This window comes from Acomys minous (genome assembly GCF_964271855.1).
Source record: "Acomys minous genome assembly, chromosome: 5".
Classification (NCBI taxonomy): Eukaryota; Metazoa; Chordata; class Mammalia; order Rodentia; family Muridae; genus Acomys; species Acomys minous.
In genome coordinates, this window is record NC_140494.1 from 5034193 (window position 1) to 5052871 (window position 18679).

General features: G+C 47.2%; 1 protein-coding gene across 3 annotated transcripts in view; it reads left to right on the plus strand.

The window, feature by feature from the left end:
- Positions 1–17510: 17510 nt before the first annotated feature.
- PFKP (phosphofructokinase, platelet) overlaps positions 17511–18679 on the plus strand; it is a 66552-nt gene continuing 65383 nt past the window's right edge. For 2 of the 3 annotated variants that reach the window (XM_084781618.1, XM_084781616.1), the window contains exon 1: positions 17511–17718. In XM_084781618.1, coding sequence (XP_084637744.1) covers positions 17607–17718 — 112 coding nt within the window. In that variant the 5' untranslated portion in view covers positions 17511–17606. The remainder of the gene's footprint in view (positions 17719–18679) is intronic. The other variant, XM_084781615.1, reaches the window with a different exon arrangement.

Sequence of the window (18679 nt, forward strand, 5' to 3'; positions counted from 1 at the left end):
TCCCCTCTCTGTTTCCATTGCACCCCTGGGTACTACAGCAGGGAAAATCCCCTATGTTTTTCCAGCATCCTCTGCACTGAGTCCACACAGCACAGCCAGGTACCCACATGTGCACGCTGTTTTGCGGTTTGCGGGTCCTTGCGCTGAGCCCCAGTGCTGGGAAGATGTGCTGTCTCACTCATTCTGGACATTCAAATGTTCAGACCTCAGAGGAATAAAAGCTATAAAATCCATTAACCAAAAAGTAAGGTGTTGATAGTTTTACTATCTTATCTTCACCCTTTCCTGTCTCTCCCTCCCCTGCCCTCCCTCTCCCCCTTCTCTCTCTCTCTTCCCTTCTTTCTCTTGGGTCAGTCAGGGTTTCTGGAAGCTCAAACACATGCAGGATGCTGACAGACACTCTCCTGTGAGCAAATGTTTATGTTCTCAACTCAAGCTTTTCCACTTGCCTGTGATTCATTGATTTTCTATAACTCCCTTACTGATTTTTTTTCTGGTTTTCTGACTTTAAAAAAATATGCTAATAATAATAATAATAATAATAACAACAACAACAACAACAACAACAACAACAACCCAAGAATAAAGTTAAAAGAATATTCTCCAAATTGAGTCAAAATGTTGAAGCCAAAGCAGGCACAGCCCGTACGCCGGGAAGCCAAGCCCCGCAGCCCTAAGCCAGGCTAACAGGGAGAGAACAAGGCAGCTCTCCAGCAAGAACGCTTGAAGAATGAGTGTGTCTGAGCCAGATTCAGAGGTCATGTGAGGAAATAGCACAAAGGGAGAGGAGACTTTTGCCTGGCTCAGGAAGCAGTGGAGGCTCCGGGAAAGGAGTGAGAGCCTGACCCTCAGAGATTCCTCTTACAGGAGAATGTGGCGGCAAGGTACCAGCAGATGGATGTCCATGCTCGAGTTATCCACGGACATCTCTGCCACGGCCGGTACCACTGTGAATGGCACCCCCTGGTTCTTGTTCTGCCTGGCTGTTGCTGTTACATGAAAGCTGTTGATTACTTTGCACTTCTCGGATTTCATTAGTTCTAACAGTGTTCATTAAATCCAATGGTGTTTCAAATTACCTTAGTGTTTCCAAGAAACTAATCAAATTGTCTCTAGAATTGTTATCTCATCAATGCAAGCTGTAACACTTCTTCATTCTGTTTCCTGCCCACCTTATTCGGTGTAAGTGAATCTGTGAATGCTGGATGTGAGAAAAGATGCGGGTGGTGATATACACAGCCCCATACACTATCTTGAGCCCCCCCAAACTCCATCATATGCACACACAAACATAAAAACATGCATTGTCACAGTAGGTCACAATCATATAAACACATATATACACATGTGCACACATATAGACAATATGTACTCACATGTGTACACATGTGCAAATACATGCACACACTCTCACACAAGTACACATACACACACATACACACTTGCACCCCTGTCAAGTTGACAATTAACATCAACCGTCACAGCACCAAAAATAAACCACAGCACAGGGCATTGTTTATAGAAACCACCCTTACCCCAGCCGTGTGCTGCACATGAGCTCAGCCTTCTCAAAGTTCTCATTTCAGCTGTAACCCTGCTGTAATCTTCCTAGGCTTTTCAGTGACTTCAGACGCCAACAGCCTGCTAACACATGGAGTTTCATACTGTCCATGTCCCGGACTTGTCGCTTATTGTCCATGGATCTACCGGAAACACTGTAAGTCACACAGTATACACATTTAATCATTGCTGTATAGTCAGTTGTGTGTCTACCACCAGTGAAGTTCATGTGTGTCAGACACACACAGGAGAGAGAGAGAGAGAGAGAGAGAGAGAGAGAGAGAGAGAGAGAGAGAGACCCGCTCCTGAGCTCATAGGCCAGCACTGAGGTCTGTAAGAAATCACTTCAACCAACTGGACACATGCAGAGATCAACAGACTTTGGGGAGCCTGGCCTCTCTGGACACAGCTTCACCACGGCTCCTGCAGCTACAGCTCAGTGAACATGAAGGAAGACAAATAATAAAACCAGACCACCAGAAAGGCTGTTGTGGAAAGTCTCTTCTAGAATAGCTGTATAAACAAGACTGGATCAACGGCGGCAGCAGTGGACATGCATCCTAGTTGGGGTCACTGTTGCTGTGATGAAACCCCACGACCAAAAGCAACTGTTTACCACTGAAGGAAGTCATGATAGGAACTCAAACAAGGAAAGGACCTGTAGGCAGGAGCTGATGCAGAGGCCATGAAGGAGTGCTGCTTACTGGCTCGCTTCTCATGGCTTGCTCAGTGTGCCTTCTTACAGAACACAGGACTGCCAGCCCAGAGGTGGTACCACCCACAATCACTAATTAAGAAAATAACCCTGCCTACAGCCTGATCTTATGGAGGAATTTTTCTCAATTGAAGTTCTCTCCTCTCAGATGACTATAGTTTGCGTCAAGTTGACATTAAAAACTAGCAGAACAAGAAACATGCCAAATGTGGAAGTGGAGAAATTTCACAGTCCCGCCCCTAGACAAAGAACTACAGGCAAACTACTGACTGGGAGGTGAGTTAGCCTCTCCTGGGGTGAGCACCCATATCTGTTCTCCAATGCAGAGTTGTCAACCTTGGAACCGGATACACACCACCCACAAAAATGGACTCAGCAGGTTGCATTTTTACCTATTTGTGCATACACATTCACACACACACACACACACACACACACATGTAACAATAACAATCAAAGAAAAAGAGACTATCAACTTGAAAGTCAGGGGACGATGGGAGGGAGATAGGAGAGGCTAGCTGGGAAGGGACTATATCCCCACAGAGGCAGCTCACAAACATTGACGATGAAACCCTGTCCTAGTGCCAAAGCCTTAGGCCTCTCTTCTTCCTTCGTATTTCTCATACTGTTAAAAAAAAAATGACTTCAAACTGTGTGTATGTGGGGGTGTATACCTGAAATTCCAGCACCTGAGCAGGAGGGTAGTAAAGTCCAGGCTAGCCCCTGGGTGTGTCCAATTACCAAGTCTCAACACAAACAGAAACAGAACAGGCAGCCATTATCACTGCGTGCTTGTAATTCCAGAGCGGAGGAGCCTAAGGGCATCCCTGCTGCTTGCTGGCCATCCAGTCCAGTCTTAGTGAGAGATCCTGTCTCAAAGAATAAGGTGGAGAGTGGTGGGAAAAGACAATGTCGAGCCTGGTGTGGTGGCACACACCTTTAATTCCAGCACTCAGGAGGAAGAGGCAGGGGGATCGCTGTGAGTTCTAGCCCAGCCTGGTCTACAAAGCAAGTCCAGAACAGCCAAGGCTACACAGAGAAACCCTGTCTCAAAAAACAAACAAACAAAAAACAAAAACAAAACAAAACAAAAACGGAAAAAGAAAAGAAAAAGACAATGTTGACCTCTGGTTTTCACACACATGTATGTTGTGAGTATACACTCACACATACATCGGTAAACAAGTACACTTTCACACATGGATACACAAAATAAAGAGAAAAGGAAAGACGTATACAAGAGTACACAAGAGCAGTACCTGGAGAGGAAAGGCCTTGTAAACAGGCATCACAGAATATTGAAACAATGTCAGGATTCTGCCCGCTGCACACCTAGCACCAGCGCCATGCCTCCACCCATCCTCCACAGGAAGCCAGGCCCACAGGCAGCTGCAGCCCCTGCCTCTGCAGAGCTGGCTTCTACTTCACAGTGCATCTGCCAAGAAGATGTTTACATTCTGAGTAATGGGGAACAAAAGCTGGCAGTGACATGTTGTGGCTCAGACACTAGGGGGGGGGGTGGGAGGGAGCAGGGGGAGGGGGTTACTGCATGAGGATACCATCCAGAAATTGCCCTTGACACAGGAGAAGGCAGACATAGGAACAGCAGACTCTGTGTGGACAGAAGAAATACTCCACAGCAGCAAAGAGACAGGATATTACAGGGAGAGGGTCCTAGGACATTGGAAAGGGATTTGTCCAAAACACATTTCTACGTGTAGTTTGGTGAGAAGGGAGAACTCGCCAGTTGACTTGGGAGCGTCCTCTCACTATTCAGGCCAGGCCTCTACTGCTAAACACTTCCTTGTGGGACTCACCAGGTCTGTTGCTGTGAGGCCTTTTCACTAGGATGGCCCTATATCTGTGAGGGTGATGGAATACATGTGCCATAAAAGTAGGAGGTGGTGGGGCCAGGCGTGGTGGCACACACCTTCAATCCCAGTGCCTGGGAGGCAGAGGCAGGCAGATCACTGAGAGTTCAAGGCCAGCCTGGTCTACAAAGGGAGTTCAGGACAGCCAAGGCTACACAGAGAAACCCTGTCTCCAAAAAAAAAAAAAAAAAAAAAAAGTAGGAGATGGGAGGGAATGGAGTCAGCCAGAGGGGGCACACAAGGAGCAGCAGTGGGAGGGAAGAAAAATTAGAACAAACCATACTGAGATAAAGCTATAGGTCAGAGATAGAAAGTTTGTCTATTACATCTCAATTGTTATCCCATCCCTAAAAAAAAAAAAAAGAAAAAGAAAAAAGAAAGTTTGTCTATTATGCATGAGGCCCTAGGTTCAATGTGCAGAACCCCACCCCACACTTAATAATACAAGCATGATATATTTATTTATATTTATGTAGAAAGTAAATATGTATTTCATATATGCACACACACACACACACACACACACACATATGAAAATGGCACAATGAGACCCAGTACTTTATGACACTAACTAAAATGTATCGAAGACCTTAATGTTAGTCCTGAACTTAGGAACGCCTAAGGGAAAATACTTCAAGACACAGTGTTAAGCAAGGGCCTTCTGAAAAAATCTCATACGTAAGGAAATGAAACCAGATACTGGCAGCGGGATTGCATGACATTTAAAAAGCTACTGCACAGCCAAGCGTGATGGCACACTCCTTTAATCCCAGCAAAGGCAGGCTGACTGCTGTGAGTTCGAGGCCAGCCTGGTCTCCAAAGGGAGTCCAGGACAGCCAAGGCTACACAGAGAAGCCCTGTCTCAAAAAGCAAAACATAACAACAACAAAGCCTCTGCACAACAAAGGACACAATCAAGGGAAAACGCAGGCCAGAGAATGAGAGAAAACCCCTGCCAGCTATATACCTGACAGAGGACTGACACCTGGAATATATGAAGAACTTGCAAAACTGACCACTGAAAGTATGAGACAGCCCACTTGGTCAAAGGGCAAATAAGATGGATAGACAGTAATTATGTTTTTGTTGTCTGTGTGCATATGGTTTCAATGCAACCCAAAAAAGGGACTCATTTCTGGGAGAGGCTAATTCTCCTTCTCCCAAGGAAGAAAAACAAACAAACAAAACCACAGACTAAAGATGCCCCTCAGTTGGTAGAGTGTTTATCGTGTGTGTGTGAAACTGCACACTGACTAGCTGTGCTGGCGATAGCCTGTAATCCCAGCACCCTGGAGATGAAGACAGAAGGACTTGATGTTCAAGCATGTTCTCTGCTCCTCAAACAAGCATGCCCCGCTCTGTAGCTGCAGGGGTGCCTTGCCTTGATGATGAAGAACTAAGCAAAAATTAATAAGACCCAAACGTAGAAGAGAAGGTTCTGGAATACTATATTTTGGTGATAAAAGCAGCCATGGGTCCCATCAAGTTTTAGTTATTGAGAAGAAAAAACTGACACACGATGATATTGGTAACACAGGGAACTCGTGTGTTTTGCATGTGACTTAATGTGTGTTGGGTGGGGCGGGGGTTGGGGGGGGGTTCAGTAACAGGATTCAGAATCTTCCAATTCTGTTGCTCGGTTAACTAAATAACCAGCCATCAGTTAGTCAGTCCTTCCCGATGGCTGTGTGAAGCTCGGCGACCTTACCAGAGTCTAGCAGGACACCAGGCCTTCCGCAGCAGCCTCAGCAGGACTGGGTGTAATGATGGGCTAAGTTAGAAACAATCAGATAGCAGGTGTCAAGGGGGCAGGGCAGAAGGGAGATACAAACCCCCTCAGGAAAAGAATTCTAGAAGCCCGAAGAAAAAAAAAGATCTTATTTGAGACTAGCTCGACGAGGTGGTTTCTGTGTGTTTCAGGAGTTGACACAAGTGCGGGCAAGTGTATTGGAACCCTTTCTCTGTTGGCAGCACCTGGAAGTGGGTGCCATAAGTCTGTTTTATGGTGGATCATGCAGACTTATTAAGGACTGGAAAGAAACATGCAAAGAGAAGAGAGAGTACATGTTAGGAGTCCCATGCTACAGGAGCAGGAAGAATTAAATTGCAACATCCAAGCACTCTGTGTTGTGTTGTGTTTTGGGTTGGGATCTCATGTAGCCCAGGCTAGCCCTGAACTTTTTATATAGCGAAGTCTTGGTCTTGTCCTCACCTTCTCCACCTTCTGAGTGTCAGGCTACAGGTGCACACCCTACTCCCAGTTTCATTCAGCGCTGGAGATCAAACTCTGAATTTCCTGCATGGGAGCCAGGCTCTGTGGCCCTCTGCACCCACAGCTGTCTTCTATGCTTATATAGCCGACCTCTTACCCATTATGAAGCTGACCAGCTGCAATACTTTAGTGAGCGTTCGTTTCCTGAAAGCTTTCCCAGGACACTTACTGAGCTTTGAGCTGGCCTGGGTCTCCAGTGGGCAGGCCATGGGAAAGAGTCTGCTTAGAAAGCCCATTGAGCATTGACATGAAGTCTCTGCTACTATATCTGTTTCCTAAATGGATTTCCCTCCAGAAGTCTCTGAAAGGAGGGAGGTGGGAATCATAAGGCCAGAATAGTAAAAATAGAATGTATCAAGTACTTGTTTCATTTGAGAGAGAGAGAGAGAGAGAGAGAGAGAGAGAGAGAGAGAGAGAGGGAGAAATGGGGGTTTTAAGAGGAGGGTATTAAGAAAGTATCATGCACCAGGTGTGGTGTTTTAATCCCAGCACTCCAGAGGCAGAGGCAGAGGCAGGCAGACCTATGTGAGTTCAAGGCCAGCCTGGTCTATAAAGAGAGTCCAGGACAGCCAGGGCTCTGTATAACAGAGAAAATCTGTCTTCTAAATGAAGAAGAAGAAGAAGAAGAAGAAGAAGAAGAAGAAGAAGAAGAAGAAGAAGAAGAAGAAGAAGAAGAAGAAGAAGAAGAAGAAAGTATTAAGTAATGCTGAAAAGCTGAGAAAAGAGTAGAAAGGAGTAGATTTTTTTTTTAATTTTAGTTGTTCAGAAAGTTGAATGATAGCTCATCAGGGAGACTTCCAGAGAGGTGGAAGTTGAGAAGGTGGACTTTAGGAGGATCAAGGGAGACTGGATGGAAGAAGAATTAACAATTTCAAAATTTTTCTATTATTAGAAACACAAAACTAGTATGGGAACTTGAGTGGGAAGCAAATTCTAGGAATGCTGTACATTTGTTTACTCTGTCTTCCTTTCTATAGTTTCTATTTTTTCCCCTTTTCTCCTCCTCCTTCCCTCACTCTCTTCCTTGTCTCTCTGGCTACTCTATCCAAATTTTCTCTGATATGCAAATAAGCCCAGAAACGGTCTTTCCCATGAGCTCTGAGTGTGATTGGCAGGAAACAGTACACAGTGGTATATGAGGGCCCCATCTATTGCCAGAGCAAAGGGAATGATTTACTTCCCAAATTGGCCAGGTTGGCCAGGCCATGTCCTTGTGACCTTAGGCTCTGAGAGAGATGCAGTTCCCAGACAGGTTATAGGTGCTGAGGCAGGTAGACAGATGAAGGACAGTGATGAGGGACCTCAGAAGATTTTAAGTGACAAAAGCAATTTGGATTTGATTCATCACAGCAGCAGTTCAGCATTGAGGATATATAGAGCTGAAGAGGTGAAGGTCAAAAGCTTCAGAGAGAGAGAGACAGGGACAGAGACAGAGACAGAGACAGAGACAGAGACAGAGACAGAGGAGAGAGGGTTTTCCAATGGGGTGTTCAACTAAAAACTGCAATTCAAGGGAATACAGAGGGAAGAATTAGAGCAAGCCTTCAGGTTTGAACCCCAAACTCAGGACCAAGAACCCTGGCTTCTTAAACTGTTGGATGGCTTGCTTTGTCTCCAGACCAGATCCTCACCACCACTTGGCTCATGGTCCACCAACTCTGAGGCTACGAGGACACCCTGGTCACTCACAGAAAACTGAGATGCCTTCCACTGACCTAGGGCCTCAGTTCTGTCCTGACCAATGACTGGGGCTTTGCTTTTTCAGTCTTGCTTTCTCCTTTCTTATCTGCTAGCCTTTGCACCAGCCGCGGATAGATAAATAGGGGCTTTTGGATGGAGGGAGGGGTCTGTGGCTTCTTGACAGATCTCTGAATATGCTAAAAACCCCAGCTGGAGCCAGGCACACGGCCTGTACCATGAACAGGGATATGACCCCAGGTATCTGCAAGCCTTCACACTGAAAAGGTCTTTTACTACAGCTTCTGGTTCAAATAGTTCTATTAGTTTCCATGAATAATGCTTGTTCTATTAATGAACAAAGAAACCTTTACCTGCTTTTCAAAATGCTTTCCACAAAAAAAGGTTTCATTAAAAAATATGCTGGTGAGACCGGGCGTGGTGGTGGATGACTTCAATCCCAGCACTTGGGAGGCAGAAGCAGGTGGTTCACTGTGCTTTTGTGGCCAGCCTGGTCTACAAAGTGAGTCCAGGACAGCCAAGGCTACACAGAGAAAGCCTGTCTCGAAAGAAAAAAATTTTTTTTGCTGGTGGATACATACATTAAATGCATTTGATAGTGAAAGTGAAAGATTTAATGTGAGGTTCCACAGTTCCTGTTTTGACTGCCAATTCTCATAGGATATGAGCTCATTAAATTGTATGGACTATGGGTCTGGTTGATTTGGGTCTATGATGTTTTTATTTACCAGCAACTTTTTTTTTTTCATTTTTTTTTTTCAGTTCTTAGACACAAGGTTTCTCTGTGTTAGCCTTGGCTGTCTTGGACTCACTTTGTAGACCAGACTAGCCTTGAACTTACAGGGATCTGCCTGCCTCTGCCTTCCCAAGTGCTAAGATTAGAGGTGTGTGCCACCATGCCTGGCTACTAGCAACTTTTTAATAATAAAGATTATAAATAAAATACAATAGCTACATTCATCAAGAATCTGAAAGGGGAGAGAAGCAGCCAAGACAAACCATGCCCAAACATGTCATAAGGAAACAAGCTAGTTTGTAAGCCAATTTAAAACATAGGAAGAAGCTTAATGGACAAATCAAGGTGTGTTTTGTGATGTGCTGTGTAAGGTTTGTAAAGTAGCTGAATCGAGTGATTTGCATATCCGTCATCTCCCATGAGTACCGCTCCCCTCCGTGGTGAGAGCAGCTGCCGCTTCTCCCTGAGGATCTCCTGCTGCCAGCGCAAAGCCATATTCTAAAAGCTCCACAGCCTTTAAAATAGCTCCACGAGCTGGAGGCTGAGTGCTCAAAATGCAAGCGTGTGGGGGACACTTCAGATTCAGCCATAAAGATAGCCACCGTATTCTTCAGGCGGTAGCTGTGACTCTGAAACGTATTCCTGTTACTTAAAGGAACCATTTAAACCTTTGATCCACAGCTCTCCTGTGTCCTCCAGCCTCCAATGCTACCATTCTATTCTCTATTCCTATTAGTTTACAGTGTGGGGGTTTTTTGTTTGTTTTTTTTTTTAGTGTTTCCTTGTATAAATGAGATTACCTAATGTTTGTTCGTGTGCTGTCTTATTTCACTTAGCAGCCTCACCATGCTGCCACAATTGACAGAATTTTCTTCATTTGTAGGGCTGACTAGCCATCCCACTGTGTGTATGCATATACGTGTGTGTCTGTGTCTGTCGTTGTGGCTTTTTCTCCATCTACTCATCTACTGAAGGACACCTCGGCTGCCCTTTGTTTTGGCTGGGATGACTAGTGCTGAAATGAGTAAGAGGTGAAGATGTCTCTTTTAATGTACTGATTTCATTTTCCTCTGAAGTGTTCCCAATAATGAGGCTGCTGGATCACATGAGAGTTCTATTTTAGTATTTGGGGGAACCTCCAGACTGTTTGCCATAATGACTGTACTAATTTCCATTCTCATCAGCACTGCACAGCAGTTCCCTGTTCAAAGGAGTTGAAAGAGCTAGTAGTTACAAGCTCATACTTGTAAGCAACAACAACGCCACAGGTCTGTGTTTACACACGCAGAGACGCTCTCATTTGCAGCACCTCACCCCTGAGGAGAGTACATATTTAATCTGACTGCAACCACTGTCAGAATCATATCTTTCTTTTCCCTTAACTGTTGATTGTACAAAAATGATGGGCTTAACTGTGCCTTTGTCATGCATACACATGATGTACTTTGGTTTTTATGAATGTGCTTGCCTTAATGTTACTAGTGTGTATGTGTGAATGTACTTTCTTAAATGGTGTGTGTGTGTGTATGTGTGTGTGCTCCCTTTCACATATCAAGGTCAGAGCACAACTTTCAGGAGCCTGGCCTCACATCCCCCTTCGTTAAAGCTGGGTATCTCTTGTTTCTGCCACTGTGCTGTGTCCTCCAGGCTAGCTGACTTCCTTATTGCCTGAGGACTGGAATTACAGACGCACGCCCCATCACAGAGCTTTTTGTGGGGGCCACAGGCAGCTTATTTAGCTTGTCAAGCTTGCATAGCTAGCACGGTTACCCATGGAGCCACCTTTCCAGCTCGTTTTTTCTCTCCTGCCCCTAGACGTGTCTCGTGGAGGCTGAGTGGGCCTTAAACTCACTACATATAGCTGAGCCTGACCTGCAACTTCTGATCCCCCTGCCTCCACTTCCCGTGTTTTGGGGTTAAAGGAGTGCAACACCATAACCTTGTTTTCACATAGGGCATGGAACCTAGGGCTGATGCGTGCGAGGCAGGCACTCTACTGTCCAACCACAGCTCCAGCTCCCTGCACTACTTACCTCCTCCTCCTCCTCCTCGCTCCCACCCCGCTCACCTGTTACTGGTCCTCTTCCTCTTCCCAAGCATTTCCCCTCTGATTTCAGGTATTAAAGTCCAAAATGATCTATTTTGCTCCTAGGGAAATACATGTAGCTTACGTTCTTTCTTCCTTTTTTTTTTTTTTTTTTTCCTCCCTGAGAGAGGATTTCTCTGTGTGTGTACCCTTGACTGTCCAGGACTCATTTTGTAGGCCTCGAACTCACAGAGATCCACCGGCCTCTGCCTCCAAGGGCTGGGATTAAAGGCATGCGCCACCACACCCAGCATAACTTACTTTCTAATAAAGTTATCACTCTCCACTTTCTAAGTAACAATAATAATTACCAATTACCCAGTAGATATTCCTGAAAGAGCAAATGCATTCTTTCCACTTTAACACCATCGTTATTGTTGCTTTCTTGTTTCACTGGGTGCTGGAAGAAAAGGTGGTCTGTGTTAATTGACCTAAGTACTAAGAGTAAGAAAAGGCCATTCTGGAGGGAGCAGAGCTGCCTCTGACGCTGTTGCCTGCCTTTGGGACCCTTTCCTCTTGTGGGGCTGGGGAGTCATGGGACTGAGGGAGCCAGTTTAGAGTAAGAGTAGGGTTGGGGCATGTCTAAAACTCAGACATTTCATCCTGTGCTTGGCAGGAGTAGGATTTCCTTCCCCCTGCCCTGAGCCTGCAATTCCCAGAACACATAGCTCTGAGCCCCCACCTTTGCACCCCCACCCCCACCCCAGGCCACATAGTCTATAGCCAGGCTAAATTTCTTATTTCCTGATAAGGTCACATCCAGCAGCACCTGGAATTCTTCGTTATGCAAATGAGGCTTCCCCAGCACCCTGGCCCTGGCCAACTACAGTATACCCGCCCAGAAAGCCCTTACTCAACCCTAAAGGTTTAAATAACCTTTGTTCTTCCCCCAATTAACCAAACTCTTGCCCAAGAAGTCTGTTTCTCGAAGTGTTCAGAGCTAACTGAGGCCTCTTTTACCCACAGGCATTCGATCAATCATGGCGGTTGTGGGCCGCACCTGAAAGGCATATCCTCTCTGGGCTGCCTCAGTAGGAGAAGATGCGCCTAGTCTTGCAACTCGATATGTAAAGGCTGCTTGATATCCATGGGAGGCCTCCAGCTTTCTGAAGAGAAAGGAAGGAGGAATAGATGGAGCCGCTCCAACTGGGAGGAGAGGAATCAGGGAAATTTATTGTAAAAAAAGCTAATTAAAAGAAAAAAAAAAGGCTGAGCTGGGCATGGTGGTGCATGCCTTTAGTCCCAGCACTCGGGAGGCAGAAGCAGGTGGATCACTCACTGTGAGTTTGAGTCCAGCCTGGCATGCAAAGTGAGTCTAGGACAGCAAAGGCTACACAGAGAAACCCTGTCTCGAAAAAGCAAAAACAACAAAGAAAAGGCTATTCTTCAAAAGAGCTTTTTGTACATATCACTGCTTCAAAGGCTTAGAGAAATTAAAACTAATTATGAGTGGATGCTCATTGCAGAAATAATGTGACATCTTTCTGTCCTTTCATTCCTATTTCTACATATTGTTTCAGAGCATCATCAGGGTTCTTCTTCAAACTGTTGAGAAACATACAGCTAAATAAAAGATAACGGGATCTGAGAGGGAATGGGATGGAAAGGCGTGGGTTGAGGGAAAAGTTTTCTAGACTAGCACATGGTTTCTTTTCTTCCGAAACTTCCCCAAATTTGAAGGAAGAGGACAAGGACATGAGGAGGCGGGAAGGCTTGTTCCCAGGGAGGGTGCCTGGGTGGCTTCGGCTACAGAGGACTCCAAAGTCCACCAGATGGTTGGAAGAGGAAGAGCCAGGCCAGACAGGGTGGAGGCACAGGCTAGTTCCTAGGAAGTCTGGCCTGCTGGTGGTGGGAGCAGAGTCGGGAGTCAGGGCAGCTCTCCATAGCAACCACAGCCTTTAACATGCTTTGTGCTGTTTAGCCATGTTTGATGTATCTGAAGCGAGGCACACAGGGTAACTCCAGCAACGGGGAGGAGGGATGGTGGTGAAGAGGAGGCAGCCGCTTTCAGTTCTACCCAGCTCCGCCCTTCTGGCCTTCATTCCATCCTTCATTGATTCTTTTAACCCGAGAAGATTCCTAAATAAGAGAATATGGTGCTGTGGAAAAGGAAGCAGAAGATTCCCAAATGGAAAATGGCGTAAACAGAAAGCCAGAAGGAACCCTAAAATGTGTGGACTATCTCTAAGGATTCATGAAGAACACTGCTACCTGTTAAATGGGGTTGTCTGAAGCACAAATAGAGCAAAGTATTGAGAGAATATATGTCTCTGCTGGGTACATGCGAATGTCTTTCCTCAGCCGTCACGACTGTAGCATTTATAGGTGGGGTACCACTTCACCTTCCTTCGGTAAGAGATAAATGAGCTCACCGTTCATTTATTATTCATTCATTCATTCTATCATTCATTCATTCAGTCAACATGTGCTCAAGGATTGTCCGGACCCTGTAGGAAAATCCTGGGCATCAGCAATGAATAACAAAGTCCTTTTTGTCCATAGTAGCATTTGGAGTCTGGTGGAGAAAACCTGCCCAAACCCAAAGTAAACAGGTGCAGTGAACACAAGGTGTACGTGACTTGCTAACTGGTCCTTTGAAGGAAACAGACAGGCATCTGTGTGGAAGCCATAGTTTCCAAAAAGGGCTGTCCAGGGGAGACCTCACAGGGAAGGTGACCTTGATGAAGGCCCTGAGGCAAGGAGGCAGGCTGTGGGAGGAGAGCTTTTGAGACAGGAAGGAGCTGGCACAGAGCCTGGGAAGCTGTTGTTTGCATGGGCTTCAGAGAAGAGCAGGAGCTGATGGCTTTAAAAAGAGTAACTGAGCCAGCCAAGGGGGCAGTGGATGGGGAAGATGGATGCATTCCAAACGGGAGGGGAAGCTTTTATTCTGATGAACAGGTGTTACTGGAGCAGAGACAAGGTCCCTAATTTATATTTTTAAAAACTCTTGCATTTGTGTGTGCATGTTGATATATGCATAGGTTCATTTGTGTAAAGGCTGTCTCCGTTGTGTTATTCCTTAGGACATTCTCCGTTTTGTTTTGAGACAGCTTCTCTGGCCTAAGACTCACCCATTTAGCTAGGCTGGCTGGCCAGAAAGCCCCAGGAATCTCTCTGTTTCAGCCTCCCAGAGCTGGCATTACAAGCATGTACTACTGTGCCCAGCCTTCCTTTTACATTGGTGCTGCAGATAGAATTCAGGTCCCCAAGTTTGCAAAGCAAACACATTACGGAGCTATTGCATTTATCCCTAATCATATTCTAAGAGAAACATGCTGACATTTGTGCTGAAGAATCACAACAGGGAGGTGGGGGGGGGGGCAGAGCGTAGGGACCAGAAAGAAGATGCTGCTTGGGCTGGGGCAGTAATAGTTATAGAGCCCCAGGTGGTACAGCAAGGTGATGGGCAGCCCAGAAGAACACTCCAGGGGGATGGATGTTTATATTGTCTTGGATGCCAGGACTTTACAGTTACCCCCAAGGCTTTGGCTTATATATCTGGAATAGTGGGGATACCAGAAGGGACATGAGGAAGCCTGAAGAAAGGTGTGGCACAGGGGAGGGAGAGATGCGAGTTTAGGCGTGGTCTCTACAGGTGTGAGGAGCTAGAAAGCTGTCTCATGAGGGTCAGTCAGAAGTCGGGGGGGGGGGGGTGTGCAAGGGGAGGGGGCATGCAGCCCAGCTGGTCCTGGGTGCCGTAAAGTTTCCTCCCACTTTTGTCTAACCTTCCAAGTGAACTGTTTTCCATTTCAGCACCTCAGAATGTAGGATGTATCCTTGACCTCTGTGATTGTTATCAACCTGCTTGCTGGGGAACTTCTGCATCTCCCAGGAAAAGATGATGGTTAAGTGCCAGGTTAGGTTCAACTATCAATTTACCATAAGCTAAGAGCAGCTCTTCTCAACCTATGCATTTAATTAAAACATTTTTTTCCTAACTATAGTAGCCTTTTTTTTTAGTATATATTTTGCCATAATTTATCTAACACGTTGTGTTAGAACTGTTAGTGGATAAACAATACTTTACAAATTACAGGTTTGTAACAGATAGTAAGTGACCAGTGTCCTAGCTCTGGATTTTATTTGTTTATTTATTGGAGGTGAAACATTTTAACCCACCACTAGCACTTAACACTGCACAGCTCCCAGAGGTTCCTTTCAGGTCAAAGGAAGTTCCAGAAATATCTAGAGTTGCTGGTCTGTGAGAACACGGGTAAGTAGGTAGAAAAGCAGGTGCTCTCCTGTCACTCATCAATCTAGTTCTGAGCACAGCTCTTGTAATCCACCGGCTCCTCATCTCCTCTGCACTCTCCACAGAACCGCTGCATTGGATGATGTTCTTGCCAACTTGGATGCAGAAATCTCCTCGGATGGTCCCAGGCTTAGAGTCTGTGGGGTTGGTCTCCCCTAGCATCATCTTCGCAACATTCAGCCCGTCACAGACTATAGCAACTACTGGTCCTGAGGACATGTACTTCACCAGGTCAGAGAAGAAGATTCGGCCCTTCCGGTCGATGTACTGCTCCTTGAGAAGGTCCTCTGAAGCCTGCATAAACTTGAAGCCAATAAGGCGGAACCCCTTCTGTTTGAAGCGCTTGATGGTCTTGCCCACGAGCGAGCACCCGGCTGGACCCCATCAGGCTTGACGGTAATGAAGGTACACTCACTGGTGGCCCTGGTCCCGTTCGGAAGCCAGGTGTGTAACACCTCGCTCAGTTTCTTCAAGAAATAAAGGACATTTGGCTCAGAGGAAAGTCACTGTGCGTCTCCTTTTAGAGTGTGGTCTTCCCCACAAAGGCATGGTTTATGATTTCCTCAGCTTAACCATGGGCCTTGAGCTACAGAAACCACTGTGGGCATCTGACAGCTCCTGCTTTTGGAAGGACAAGGGCATTTCAAGCTATTTTCAGGGCACTCAACAGCATTCTCCTCTTCCCTTTCAGAATGATGCTCGGGAGGGAGGGGGAGCTGGAGAGATGGCTCAGAGGTTAAGAGCCCTGGCTGCCCTTCCAAAGGTCCTGAGTTCAATTCCCAGCAACTACCTGTGGAGGTGGCTCACAACCATCTATAATGAGATCTGGTGCCCTCTTCTGGCGTACAGGGTACATGTAGGCATAACACTGAATACACAATAAACATTAAAAAAAAAAAAGAATGTTGCTGAAGAATAATCTATTATCAAGCCATTAGATCAGTTGCTCTCCAATTTAGTGCTCATCAGAATAATCCAGAGAGCCTGGTAAAAATATCTATTTGCTGGCTGCTTGCCCAGAAGTTGGAAGGAGGGACCTGAAGATGGCGAACGTCTGTTGATCACGGGAATCTAGGAATTGCTCAATAAGGAAGGCAGGGATCAGATCTCATCCATCTTCGTCTACAGCAGATTCCACCCCCCCCCCCAATATATCTGTTGCTTAGAGACTGAGTTGGAAGATACAAATCTGTGTGCCTCCATTTTTTTTTCCAGGGCTGTCTAAATAGTAACAAAGACTAATTTACGTTACTTGTGTTGTCTTTGGTTTAGTTACTTTGTTTCCCATTTGTCTATGTAGTTAACATGTATCATTTGCACAGTAGGTAGACTGAGTGCTACCGCCCCTTCTGGGAGCCTTCCAGTTTGGCTGCTTATGAGGTTTTTATTCTTGGGGGGGGGGGGTGCTGCTGAAGGGGCGGGGCCTAAGCTCCATGAAAAAGCAGGTGTATCTCCAAAACAACTAAGTATCAGGCACAGATGGATAATCATAGTTTAGCCTTTGTAGTTTCTAGTGGAAACTTCAGGGTTCTGGTGAACAGAGCAAGAGCAGGGCTTCTATTGGGTGGGAATTGAAACCTACCAAGCCTTTCTTGTGGCGCTTTCTCGGTTTCTTTTGGATTATCCGGAACTGAGGTCGGCCTGCCGAGGGTGTGTTCACCTTAAGACATTCTTCTACACCCAATCCCTTCTCTATAGCCTGACACAACTTGATCTGCCCACACATCTTTCCTCCCTGACTTCGGAGTGAACGAGAAAGCTGCGGGATCCTGTGGATCCTAGCTAGACCTTGAACAAAACCGCGGAAGCGCCTTACTGTTTCGACTGCCACGTCAAGAAAGAATCTGGCCGGAAGAGCTGCGCGTGCCTCTGCTACTGTACAGACCTCTGGGCTCCCTCAACTGCCACCCCCTAACAGCTAGAGTAGGTCGGGTGATGGGCGCACCACGAGACTCGGAGCCCTCGTGCAGTGCCCGCCGGCTCTGCTCGCACGTTTGTGGAACCATCCCCACAGCTGCGCTGCCATCTACTTATGGGCTCCCTACCCGATGATGATTCCTCCACCATCACACCCGCACCCTCCCCTCCCCCGCCGCCCCCCCCCCCCGCCGCGCCCGACTTGAGATGGTACCATACACCCGACTCCACTTCTGTGGGCCCACTGCGCTGCATCCCTAAACACTACGCGGTTCCACCCTATCTTCTGCGCCCATCCTGCAGCGTGAAGAAGTCGTAGAACCAACAGGCCCCGCCCTTACATGAGGCCCGCCCACCGCCACACCCGATTGGTGCACAGACGGGGCGTGGGCGGATCCTGCGGGTGCAGGCGGAGCAGCGGTTCCTAGGCTAGCGCGCGTGGGCCAGGTCTTCATTGCTTGCCGAGCCCAGGATCAGTCCGGCGTCTCTTGATTTCGCCATGGGCGACGAGGACTCCTCCGGGTCCAGTGTCTCCTTACCGAAGTACCTGGAGCACCTCCCTGGGGATGGCAAAGCCATCGGTGTCCTGACCAGCGGCGGGGATGCCCAAGGTGCGCGCCTACTGGCTCTCTTGCCTGCCTTCCAGGCCAGAGCTAGAGGGGAGGGTGGCCCGAGAGGGCTGCAGAGGCAGGTGGGGAAGAAAGTTGGGTGAGGTGGATCTAGGAGAAAGGATGAGGAAAGGGCATGGTGAAAATGACAGATTGTGGGCCGAGGCGAACTGGTGGCCCAGGAGCAGGAAGAGCCCTAAGCTAGGAACTATTAGGGTGCCTGAGGAGGGACCTTAGAGGGTGGAGCCCCATTGCTGGGTGAGATGCAGAGGATGAGGGGTATGATTGTACGATCCTTCATTGGCAAGATGAATCAGTTTTCCATTTCCAGGTTTATTAATTAAGCTAGCCAATGGGGTCGTCTAGTGTCTGAGTCATATGATAGAGCCAGGCGTTCTTTTCCTGAAATTAGGTACAGGGAGACAATTCTGATGCCATAGCACCCGCTCCGCCCTAATTCCTGGGCATCATAGAAAAAACAGCGGGGGGCCGCGCAACGCTTCTTGCCCAGTCCCGCCTCCCCGCGCGGCGCAGGCGGAGCCCTGGCTGCTGCACTGCGGGATGCGCAGCTGGGGGCGCGCAGGGGTCCTTCCTGGTGTGGCCGTTGCTGCCAGGCTGCGCCTCGTGTTTCCACCGGGGAGATCCCCGGTTGCCTTCCTTCTTGTGACAAAACTGAAAACTAAAATGGGTCGCTAGGCCCTCCGGGCCAGCCTCCACAGGACGGGAAAGACCAGGAAGCGGAGACTCCCAGACGTCACCAGTACTCACTCGGGCACCGGCTCCAGGCTTCCCTTTTCTCCCAATGATGGCATTGATTTCAGAGCCGAAGGGACTCGATTCCAGGACGCTTAGATTTGATAAACTAAGATAATATTTAAAATGTAAACGCGATGGGGGTGACTGTATCATGCCCTCAGACTCTGGCCCTGGGTACACGTGGGGGTGCTGGAGTTCCCAAATTGTA